The sequence below is a fragment of the Diabrotica virgifera genome, chromosome 4 (genome assembly GCF_917563875.1).
Source record: "Diabrotica virgifera virgifera chromosome 4, PGI_DIABVI_V3a".
NCBI lineage: Eukaryota > Metazoa > Arthropoda > Insecta > Coleoptera > Chrysomelidae > Diabrotica > Diabrotica virgifera.
In genome coordinates, this window is record NC_065446.1 from 231,989,364 (window position 1) to 232,001,427 (window position 12,064).

At 31.4% G+C, this 12,064-nt stretch overlaps 1 protein-coding gene across 35 annotated transcripts in view; it reads left to right on the plus strand.

Annotated features, from left to right (window-relative positions):
- The window catches only part of LOC114327522 (microtubule-actin cross-linking factor 1), an 865,580-nt gene that overhangs the window by 383,964 nt on the left and 469,552 nt on the right, over nt 1-12,064 (plus strand). For all 35 annotated transcript variants that reach the window (XR_007697614.1, XM_050648743.1, XM_050648753.1 and 32 more), the window contains exon 3: nt 1,706-1,767. Coding sequence is in view for 34 of the 35 variants with exons in the window: in XM_050648743.1 (XP_050504700.1) it covers nt 1,706-1,767 (62 nt within the window). In the remaining variant the exon portion in view is untranslated. The remainder of the gene's footprint in view (nt 1-1,705; nt 1,768-12,064) is intronic.

The following is a 12,064-nucleotide window of genomic DNA, read 5'->3' on the forward strand; positions in this document are numbered from 1 at the left end:
TAGATTAAATAATAGATAAACATAAGAGACATGACTCAATACCATAAGACTATTAGAGATGATAAAAATTATTTCAGTTTTAATTTATATAGCAGGGGTGGCCAAGTTCCTTGATAGTCCGAGCCATTTTTCAAAATTTGAAATTTTTCGCGAGCCGCAATTTAAACAATTTTTTAATAAGTGTAAAAAAGGTATTAAATTTTTCTCTCGCTGTTTGGATTTCACGAATTTTAAAGTGAAATAAAATAGTTTACATCGTTGTTTTAAATATGCAAATAATTCTACAAGCCGCCTTTACCAATTCAGGATAATTTGATTCTTCATCATCCTTCCACCTTTTTCGGGGACGGCGTACTGATCTTTTACCGTCTCTCAAAAACACTGCCTGTAACCCTTTTGCCTTCCTCTAATCTTAAGACATGACCTGCTCATCTTATCTTTTAGCTTTTATATGTCTGACGATGTTTTTAGTACCATACACCGTGACCAATTCTGATTACTTTTCACATTTAACTTCCATATGTAACAATTGGGCGAATAATTGGCATGTACACTAAAGTACAGTCTTAATTTAGATTGTTTTTTAGCAGCTTAGATCTTAATGATGATGATAGAGAGTATAATGCTCTATTGCACACAGCTATCTTTGCTGAGACATCTGTGATTACGGTCCCTAGATATTTAAACTCTTTTACTACTTCGAAGTTGTGGTCATTTATAGTTATGCTCTGCCTAACTCTTGGCCTTGGATTTTTGGTTACTAGCATGTTCTGCCTGACTCTTGGTCTTGGATTTTTGGTTAGTTACATATATTTCATCGTCTCTTCATTTATTTGAAGGCCCAGACTACCTGTTTCTTCTTTGAGTTGTGAAAACACCTATCTCACGTCTCTTGTAGAATGAGCGACTGCACCTAAATTATGCGCAAAGGCCAACAATAATTTTGATTCTCGATTTGCAATTCCCCCTATCAGCTCAGATGATATTTTACTTATTACATATTCTAACGCAAAATTGAATAGCACTATTTAGTAATAAGGGGTCTCCTTTAAGTCCTGATGCTACACTTAGTCTTTTATATTTGTTCTCAGTAATTTAAGACATTTTGAAACACAAAAATTAAAAGTAATTGAGGTAGGTACATTTATCGAGAGCCACAAATAATTCTTCAAAGAGCCACATGTGGCTCGCGAGCCACAATTTGGCCACCCCTGTTATATAGCATAGCAAACACTAAGTACACATAGAAGATAATGTAAATTCTCCTCCTCTCTCTTTTCTCCTTGGTAAGGATGTAATTAGTATGTAGTTGGGCCATGTAATTCGTTTGACTTTTTCTGTCATTATATTATCTTTCTTGTGCGTCGGAGAATGAGTAACCAATGATTCACTTTATTTGGTCCAACCCCATATTTTTGAAGAAATCTATAGCTTATTTATTCCTTCCTAAAATCTTTGGCAGCACAATTCGTTCTGTGGATATCTTCGAAACTGAGCTTAATGTCGTTCTCTTAACAATATGTATTACAATAACATGAATCATAGAATAATATTTATTATTTGTATGCTGTAATACTTTTATCTGACACTTTTATTATGTCAATAATATAAAAAACAGTATCTTCATAATTGCTACCTACGCCCTTGTGTAATAATGTGTAATGAACAACGATTAATAATCACCGTTTTTTTTTGTTTTTTTCAGACGAAAGAGACGCCGTTCAGAAGAAAACTTTTACAAAATGGGTCAACAAACATCTAAAGAAGGTAAGAAATACCAAACCCATTGTCATTTTATTATTAATAACATTTTGTAAAAGGCACGTCATTCGCTTGCCATATATGTACACCTACCAGAGTATCTGTTACGTTTAATACCTCCAGGACCGGACTTAAAGATAATTACACTAGAATATTAGTGATTATTTATTTATTCATAAAGCTCAACAGACCTTGAAGACCTAGGGCTGAAAAGTTTAATTTTCCATTATAATGACTATTTATATTTGTTTATATAAAATAGATAATTATATATATAGTTTATATAAATAGAAAACTATTTCAGGTAAGTCTATCCAGACATTTCTTAACCACATCCTTCCATTTATTTCTGTCCAGTGTTTTGTCTTTCCAATAATTCTCAATATTACTTTTTTGTAAGTCTTCATATACGCTGTCCTTTCATCTCTTTCTTGGTCTACCTTTTCTTCTTTTTTGTATTGGCTTTAGTGATAGTACGATTTTTAGCATTCTTTTCTTTCCCATTATTTCAAAATGTGTCCTAAATATCTTATTCTCTCTACTTTGATTCGTCCTTATTTTTGGTTCGTTGTATAGTTCTTCAAGTTTTTTATTACTCCTTTTTCTCCATTAACCATCTATTTTCACACCTCCATATATTGCTCTTTGTATTTTCTTTTCCCATCTTTCTAAAAGGTCTATTTCTGATTTTTTAAGCACTATGTTTCGCATGCATAGGTAGCTGTATAGTCCATGTGGTGAGACCGCTCCCGTCTGAAAAAATTTCTGATTCGGTTTCTTTGTGGATTCCTATTCAAAAATGTCCCCTTTAAACAAATCTGAAGGGTGCCGGGCGGAATTCTTGGGCAGAAATTGTTTAAACAATTTTTTTAACAAATACAAAAGATCACGTTTTATTGCCCTGGAACATATATATTTTTAGGTTCTTTGGGTCATTCTAAACAATAAAGGTATCTTGTAATATTTCTCAACAGTTGACAGTTTTCGAGTTATAGGCAATTTAAAATCTGAAAAATTCGAAAATACGCATTTTCAAGGATTAAAAACTCATATTTAAATTAGTATTTTTGAGTTTGCCAAGTACTTGAATTGTAGTTTAAACATTCATTTTCAAGATTCTGCAGACTGATCGGGTCTAACTTTAATTTGCACCGTTGTGATTTAATTGTTAATTATGCGTGTCCATCCGATTTTTTTGTCGGAGCGGCGCGCACTTTCTCCAAAAACCTCCTATTTTCCTAAAAAAAAAATATTTTTTAGATTTTTCGGGACATTCTAAATAAAATAGGGTCATTTTTCTCAAAAGTTAATAGTTTTAAAGTTATAAGCGATTTAAAATCTGAAAATGCGCTTTAAATCGCTTATAACTTTAAAACTATTAATTGAGAAAAATGACAAGAAACCTATTTTATTTAGAATGTCCCGAAAAATATAAAAAATACAGTTTTCGGAGGAAAATAGGAGATTTTTGGAAATAGTGCGCTCCGCACCGACAAAAAAATAGGATGGACACGCATAATTAACAATTAAATAACAATGGTGTAAAAAGTTCGACCCGATCAGTCTGCAGAATCTTGAAAATGAATGTTTAAACGACAATTCAAGTACTTGGCAACCTCAAAAATACTAATTTAAATATGAGTTTTTAAGCCTTGAAAATGCGTATTTTTGAATTTTTCAGATTTTAAATCGTTTATAACTCGAAAACTATTAATTTTTGAGAAAAATAACAAGATATTTTTCTTGTTTAGAATGTCCCAAAAAACCTAAAAACATATTCTTCGGATCAAAAAAGGTGATCTTTTGTATTTGTTTAAAAAAATTGTTTAAACAATTTCTGCCCAAAAATTCCGCCCGGCACCCTTCAGATTTGTTTAAAGGATATATTTTTGAACAGGAATCCACAAAGAAACCGAATCAGAAATTTTTTCAGAGGGCAGCGGTCTCACCACATGTACTAGTAAGCCTGATAACTGTTTTGTAGATTCTAATTTTTGTTTTTCTTGAGACATATTTGGATTTCGTTAATGATGGCAATGCTCCATATTTTTTGTTTCTTTCTGCTATTCTTCAAGTAAGTAAATGCTGAATCTATCTTGAACACGCATGTATTTTCTCCTATCTCCAATGTGCAAAGGTTTTCTGTATGTTTTTCTCCCATTTTCACCATGTATTTTGTCTCGTCCTTATTTATTACAAACTCAATTTTTTTGGCTTTTATTATATTAGTATGTTAAATCGTCTGCGAATGCTATACATTGATGGCCATTTTGAAAGATGGTTTCCTGCATATTTATTTTCTGTCTGCCTGATATTCGTCCAATATCTTTTCCGTGTATTGATTTAGGTCTTATATTGATGTATTGATTACCCTCTCTCTTTATGTAGACTTCTCTCTCCTGCTTTTATCATTTCCGCAGATAATATAATTCTATTATTTCTGTGCTTTTATTGTTTTTTAGGTCCTTCATTTCAATTTCTTCTTCTTTCTGTTTTAGCTATTTCTACTACTACTATGTGATTATATTCAATTTAACGAATAGTTTACCTTTCTTCTTCATTTTTGTTTGTTGTGTAAAGTAAATTTGCCAATTTCTCATTATTTCTAGAAATAAAAACAAAATAAAAACACTTTAGGATATGTTTTTCTACCACCATGTTCAATAACCAACCTCTTTCCTTTTGTTACATTTTTGAACAATCCCAAAACTTGAACAATAGCCACCTCGTTCGTTGCTGACGACGCGACGGGATCGCTGTCAACTAATGTTTACATCTAGTGTTCTAGTGCATACCTTATGCGAATAAACTGTATACAGTTCGTTTACAATGATGAACCGTTCATTCAATAATTAAAAATATTTTAGTTTGTTTGTGTTTTTGAGTCCGGTTCTGTAGGTTGCAACAGATCTTGCACTTCATCACTTTCATTAAATAATTTTTATTTTTTTTTGTATTTGTTTGTGCTTTTATTGTACTTTACAGACACCGCTGTCTTTTATTAATTACCTGTCACTTTCGGCATTCTTTATAAGACTGAAAGACGGTTCTATTATCTTCCGACATTGTTTCGTTTACGAAAGTGAATCAGAATTAACAGTCTGATATTCAACGTAACTTTTCAGAAGGTAATTCAAAATGAGAGTAATTTTAATATGTTTTGGGGCTGTTACGTAAGGACTTTTGCAAACTGTAATTAATATCACGTTGCAACGATAGTTAAAATATTGAATACGTTGCATGTGTGAGTTAATTTCAAATTTTGGAAAAATCAAATAAATAGTGAATTTACTCACAATCACTTTTATTTTACCATAGACGACCGGTGTCGCTTTCTATAATTTACAAAGCATCATCAGTTCTCCGGTACAGCAAAATTAAATGCTTAAAATATAATAATCAGTATTATATGCTGTCTGGTAGAAATTAATTGTTGTAAAAATAAAATTATTATACTTAAGTTAAATTATAATTAAATATAACTTATAATTAAACTTATTTTGTTATAACAAAATAATTGTTTATTCGCCGAAAAGCTCGAATTGCTTGTAGTCTTTTTCATAGTATTTTTATACGCTAAATCGATTGCCGCTAGTCGTGGTAGCTTAGTAGCTTAAACCACGTTCCGACTTCGTTATTAATAAATTATTGCAAAAATAACGGTTTATAGTACGTTCACTCACGGTTTTGCTCTAAATTTAAAAAAAACCACTTGGATTGACATGAAATTTGGCATACACGTAGCTAACATGTCAAACAAAACAAGTGATATTGTGCCGATGTCTGCTTTTACCCTGGGGGTGACTTTCACCCCTTTTCGGGGTTGAAAAAAGAAACCTTTAAAATAAGTCCGGAAGTGAATAAACTGATTAATTCTAAGCAACTTTTGTTCTGTACAGTTTTTTCACTAAGTCAAGTTTTCAAAATTGCAAATGAAAGGTACAGTAAACTTCTATATGCAAAAAAAATTTCAACTTGCTATCTGCTTTATTTTCAGTCCTGTAACATTTTGAAAAAATGAATTTTTTTTGCAAAAGCTGGATTGCAAAATTTATTTTGCAAAATCTATGAAACCATATAGTTTTTCTGGGTGAAATATGAAGGTCCTAAGTGTAGCATAAATGGTTGAAAAACGTAAAATGCGAATACTTGTTTTTGTATGGTTTTTTCGCAATTATTGCTATTTTGCAACAAGGCTGACTATTTTTTAAATTTTTAACTAACTCTATAATGTAGGAAATTTAATTACGCAACTTTTATGTTAGTACAACTTTTCTCGAAAATGAATACTTTTAAAGTTATAATAAAAAAACGAAGAAAAAAATCGAATTTTTCCTTCATTTTTTGACATTTTGATTATTTAAACAATGTTCCGGACCTTTTTGAGAGGGAGGATAACTCTAATATTATTATTTGATTAATTTTCAAGCAATTTCTGCAAAAAATTTGAGTCACCTCTCAACGTCCAAATGTACTAATATTTTTACAGATGCGCCCTGGTCTAAAGCGAGATATTCTGCAAAAAATTGAATGACTAATGTATTTTAAGAAGAAATGAGAAGTATATTTAACCCCTCATCCATCAGAATTTAAATACATCGTTTTCCTTCTGCAATACTTTTTATTATAGTGTTATTTCTATGTTCAAAAAGTTGGACTGTATTAAAATGAATGGTTTTTGAAAAAATAAGATCAAATTACAGAGCGCATTTTTAAATTTTCTTAAAAATCTTCCTTTTCCTCCATGTAACTCGAAAAAGGTAAGAGATACGAAAAAGATACCACACAAAAATGTAGGGCTTTTTCAGATAAAAATTTTCTTTTTATTTTTTATTACTGTATCTCTTATCATTTTCAAGTTACATGGAGAAAAAGGAAGATTTTTAAGAAAATTTAAAAATGCTCTCTATAATTTGATCTTTCTTTTCAAAAATCATTCATTTTAAACCCGTCTAACTTTTTGAACATACAAATAACACTATAATAAAAGGTATTGTGGAAGGAAAACGATGCATTTACATTTTGGTGGATGGGGGTTAAAATTACTTCTCATTTTTTCTTAAAATACATTAGTTATCAATTTTGTTTTCAGCATCTGGCTTAGTTTTAATGTAATGGACCTTTAACCCTTAAACGCCCAAGGGTGGGTAAAAAATGTCCACCTAATGCGTACTCCCTTGTAACATATTTATTAGGTGTTTAAAAATTTTTCAAAAATTATTTATTGTTAAAAATACAGCCCTTTATCGAATATTAATTCGGTTTTACCGATATTTTTGAAAATAAAAGTAATATCTTGAGTTAAATTATGGGTGGGCATAAAAAGTACACCATTGGTAAAACTTGTTACTAAAGGTTTCTCTATAATTTCCCGTTGGTAGGAACATAATCCATATAATTATCGACGTATAATTACATTATCGACATAATTATCAGCCAATGAGGAGGCTGAAAGGAAGAATGTGGAGAAAATCGACAAATCTGAATTAATGGCTTTTACTGGTATGTTAATTTTGATGTACATTATAATTTTGTTGTAAGGTTTGTAAATTGTGTATATTAATATTTTAGATGATGCCGTGTTTATTAAGCATATGATTCTTAAGTTTAATCCATTTCCAACAACTCTCAATAAATTATTAGCTATTTTCGAGGTGGACATTTTTTACCCACCCTTGGGCGTACATGGAACCTAAAAAAGGTTGGGCGTTTAAGGGTTAATATAGCTCATTTTAAAGGTCTTTTCAAGCACTACAAAAGGTATTAGTAGCATTATACACCCAAAATCGACCGTTTCTCTGTTATTTGAAGTTGAATATACCAATTTGAGAATGTACCAAAAAACAAACTATTTTCACCTACCATATCTCTTTTTGTATTATAACTAAAAGATTTATGAAGGCAAGTGTCCCTTTGTTTTTTTATAGCCTACAAAAATGTTTAATATAGTTTTTTTTAGTTAGATGCATAGTTTTTAAGGTATTCGCCAAAAACCGTTCGAAAAGGTATTTATGTTTCAATGAAAATGGCCAATTTTCAACCACGAATATCTCAAAATGTATTGAGTTTTCAAAAAAAAATTATAGAACAGTTTTTGCTTAGAATTAGGTTCTCTATCCAATTCCGTGGTAATTTTAACCAAAAAATTTTCCACCCCTAAGAAGGGGTGGGAAGCATCCTCAAGATAAAAGCACACATCGGCATAGGGTAGACTTTGTATTAGGAGATAAGTAGAGGCTAGGCCCAAAATTTCATTAAAATCCATGCAGTAGGATAGAATTCGGAGGTAATATCCTATTCTTGCTCCCATTGACTGGCGTATCTGTATATAAATTCAGTTTTCTTTTTTGAATGTTTAATATTATCAATTTTTATTTTAGATCTCTTTTAGTATCTTAAATTATCATCACCAGAATATATAATATAATCTGAATTATTCATTATTTCTCACATTGTTTGTGTGGAATATATTTATCTCTAACAATGACCAACCTTGGAGATAATCTTAAAATGCACCCAGGGTATATCTATCTTAATTTAATTTAATAAGTCTTTTATTTACGTTGACATCATAAGTCGCTATGTGTTTAGAAAAGGCAAGCATGTTCTCTTATTGTCTTTAATCAATATATATGAATGCCAATAGCAATTTGCATAACGTTTACCTAATGAGAAAACAGACTTTACGAGAGGCTCCTGGAGTTTGAAAGGAAAATATCATAAAAATATAATGGTTTGCAAATCAATAAAATATCTCAATAAGGCAGGTAATATAGCTTTCTCTTTTTCTACGCTGTATTATCCCCAAATAAATATAATTTATAGGCATTCATTCATTAAGCATTACAATCCTTGGTTCAAAATCCTATTCTTGGGTGAGGTGTATTACTTCTCTGTCATTTATAGCTTGCTGTGTGTCTTTGCTGCTGTAGTGACTCTTTTCCATTTCTTCCTATCCTTCCACTGAACTTTCCAGTCTTTAACATGCATTGCTCTTATATCCTCTTCTACATCATCCAGCCACCTTTTTCTTGGGCTTCCTCTACACCTGGGCCATAGTGGTGTCCAGTTGGTTATCCTTCTTAACATATCTGAACGTGGGCACTACTATATTATGTCATATCCACTCTAAGCGAAGAGATGTTATGTAAAAAAAATAAGTAAAATCTTATATATAAAAATCAATTGCTGTGCGTTAGTCTCGCTAAAACTCGAGAATGGCTGGACCGATTTGGCTAATTTTGATGTTGAATTTTTTGTGGAAGTTCAGGGAAGGTTTATACGGTTTTATATTGTCATTTTAGTAGCCACCAAAATTTTTACAGCTATATGTATAAAATGCTCTTTTTACAGTGTTTGTTGCCATACTCCTCCGAAACGACTTTACCGATTTTTCTGAAGTTTGGCAGTTATGTTTGGTCTGACTGGGAGTAGGTTTATATCTATATTTCATACCTCTACGTCATAAGGGGGTTACGTATGACGTCATAACTCTCAGAATAATGACGTGAAAAATACTAAATTAAGTAGGTGTACTCCTTGCTGAATTCCGAACAGAACCGTACTAAAATTTTTTCTCTAGCTGAATCGGTGTCCAAAATACAATATCTTAAGCCGTAGAAATATTCTGAGGACAGGAGAAGAACGAGCAACAAATTTCATCGAAGAAAAGTCCAACTGTTTAACTTTTGGCAAAATATGAATTTCTTAATTTTTCGAAACTTTCAAAAAATATCTCTATCGAACTTTTCTGACGAACGGCAAGCAGGAGAAAAGTTCTGAGCACACGAAAAGAACAAGCAGCAAATTATAAAATTTTATTTACTTTTAATTAATTTTGTTTCATTTTATTTAATTTTATTTAATTTAAGTATTTTATTTATTCCCGTTTATTTTATTTTATTTCATTTTATTAAATTTTAATTATTTTTATTAGATTCTGTTTATTATTTTTTTAAATTTCTTTATTATTTTTATTTAAGTTTATTCAGTTTTATTTATTTTTATTAACTTTTATTCAATTTTATGAAATTTTGTTTCATTTTATTTAATGATATTTAATTTTAATTTTATTTTATTTTGATTAATCAACACCTATATTGTTGGACAACCCCGAACCCAATTATAAATACAGGGTTGTTTTGAATGTAAATAAAATAAAGCTGTTATATTCATTATAAGATAAACAAATTTAAGATTGCAACTGTTGCACTGCAAGCTTTATTTTGTTACCTCTAACTAAACTTTATTACTTCAAACATCCTGTGTAATTCATTAAAAATAATAATAAAAACTCATTCACATCGAGCATTTTTTGTTTATTAATTACGAATTCCTTTTGTTTATTTTAAGTTTATTGTTTACAAAAGTTTGTTCTTATCTATTGAGGCAGTACGAAGTCTGCCGGGTCAGCTAGTCCTTTATAAAATGCATAGTTTTCAACCTAATAGAAACATTAGGAATATTGAAAAATATTCCTAAAAGATATTTAATTGAAGACTTATTGGTCCAATTTCCTGGTAACACCTCCATTGCTTCTAAAAATTGCAAGCCAGATGGATGCTGAAGCGAAGAAGACAAGAGGGAATTCAAAAACTTACAATTGACGATCCCGTCTGTTCAGCTGGTAAATTCCAACGGAAAATGGACCTAGTTACTCAAAGAAGTAAAAACCAATATGAAAATAAAATAAAAATGTATGTATTCCATTTTTATTCAGTTGCAATGCGAAGGAAAAGCTGTCTTATTTTTCACTTAGAACAGGGAGCGCAAACCAGCACTCTAAATCGATGATTTTCGACTCTAATTGGAGTCATCATCAGAGAGGCGTAGGTTTGCTGCTCTCTGCCCGAAGTGATAAAAGCCCTTTTCTATTAGGTTGAAAACTTTGTCTTTCAGTTGCCAGATGACGCTAGTCACCATCTCCATAAACGTCAGTTGCAATGGGGGGACAAGCTCTCGGAGTTTTATCACTTCGGCAAAGAGCAGCAAACCTACGCCTCTCTGATGATGACTCCAATTAGAGTCGAACATCGTCGATTTAGAGTGCTGGTTTGCGCTCCCTGTTCTAAGTGAAAAATAAGACAGCTTTTCATTCGTATTGCAACTGAATAAAAATGGAATACATACATTTTTATTTTATTTTCATATTGGTTTTTACTCCTTTGAGTAACTAGGTCCATTTTCCGTTGGAATTTACCAGCTGAACAGACGGGGTCGTGAATTGTAAGTTTTTGAATTCCCTCTTGTCTTCTTCGCTTCAGCATCCGTCTGGCTTGCACTTCTTAGAAACCATGGAGGTGTTACCAGGAAAATGGACCATTACGTTTTCAATTAAATATCTTTTAGGGATATTTTTAATATTTTTCAATATTCTTAATGTTTCTATTAGATTGAAAACTTTGCCTTTCAGTTGCCAGATGGCGCTAGTCACCTTCTCCATAAACGTCAGTTGCAATGGGGGACAAGCTCTCGGAGTTTTATCACTTCGGGCAGAGAGCAACAAACCTACGCCTCTCTGATGATGACTCCAATTAGACTCGAAAATCGTCGATATAGGGTGCTGGTTTGCGCTCCCTGTTCTAAGTGAAAAATAAGACAGCTTTGCCTTCGCATTGCAACTGAATAAAAATGGAATACATTGTTATTTTATTTCCTTTATAAAAATTTATTAAAGTTCTCTAAATTTATTAAAATTCTTAGATTTTATGTATCTGGCTAGACTTTCTCCCTTTCATTTTTCTCTAGAATTTTGGAATTTGTTTTCATTCTTATTTTTCTCTTGTTACATTGTGGCCCAGTATCGTTTTTATTATTTTTCTTTCAAAAATAAACAATTGTTAAATAGCTATTTTGGGAAAGGCATCGTTGAAATTTACATTTCTTATAGCACATCTTTCAAATACAAGTCTTAAACGAAAAAGTCAAGGGGCTAAAGTTCCCACTCTCGAAAGAATTTCTTCTTCTACCGAGTCTTGTTAGAATTCAGTCGCTTACATAGCCTGTGCTGTTTCACATTATAAGAATTTTGAACGTGCGAGGGTTTTCTCGTGCGATAGTTTTGACGCACCTATCCTTTTCACACAATAAGAATTGAGTCGCACGAAGATATTTTGCTGTGTTGTTTGGTATATTATTTTTATTTACACTTTGTGGCTGAGGTAGGTACATGATACGATGTCTGATATGTATCATGACGATGTATCATTACACATGGGTATTTTTTGTCCATACTTTTGTCCTAATGTACTGTAATGCATATTTAATTCATTTGCAATTTCTATTCTGTTAGTTATTATTTCTT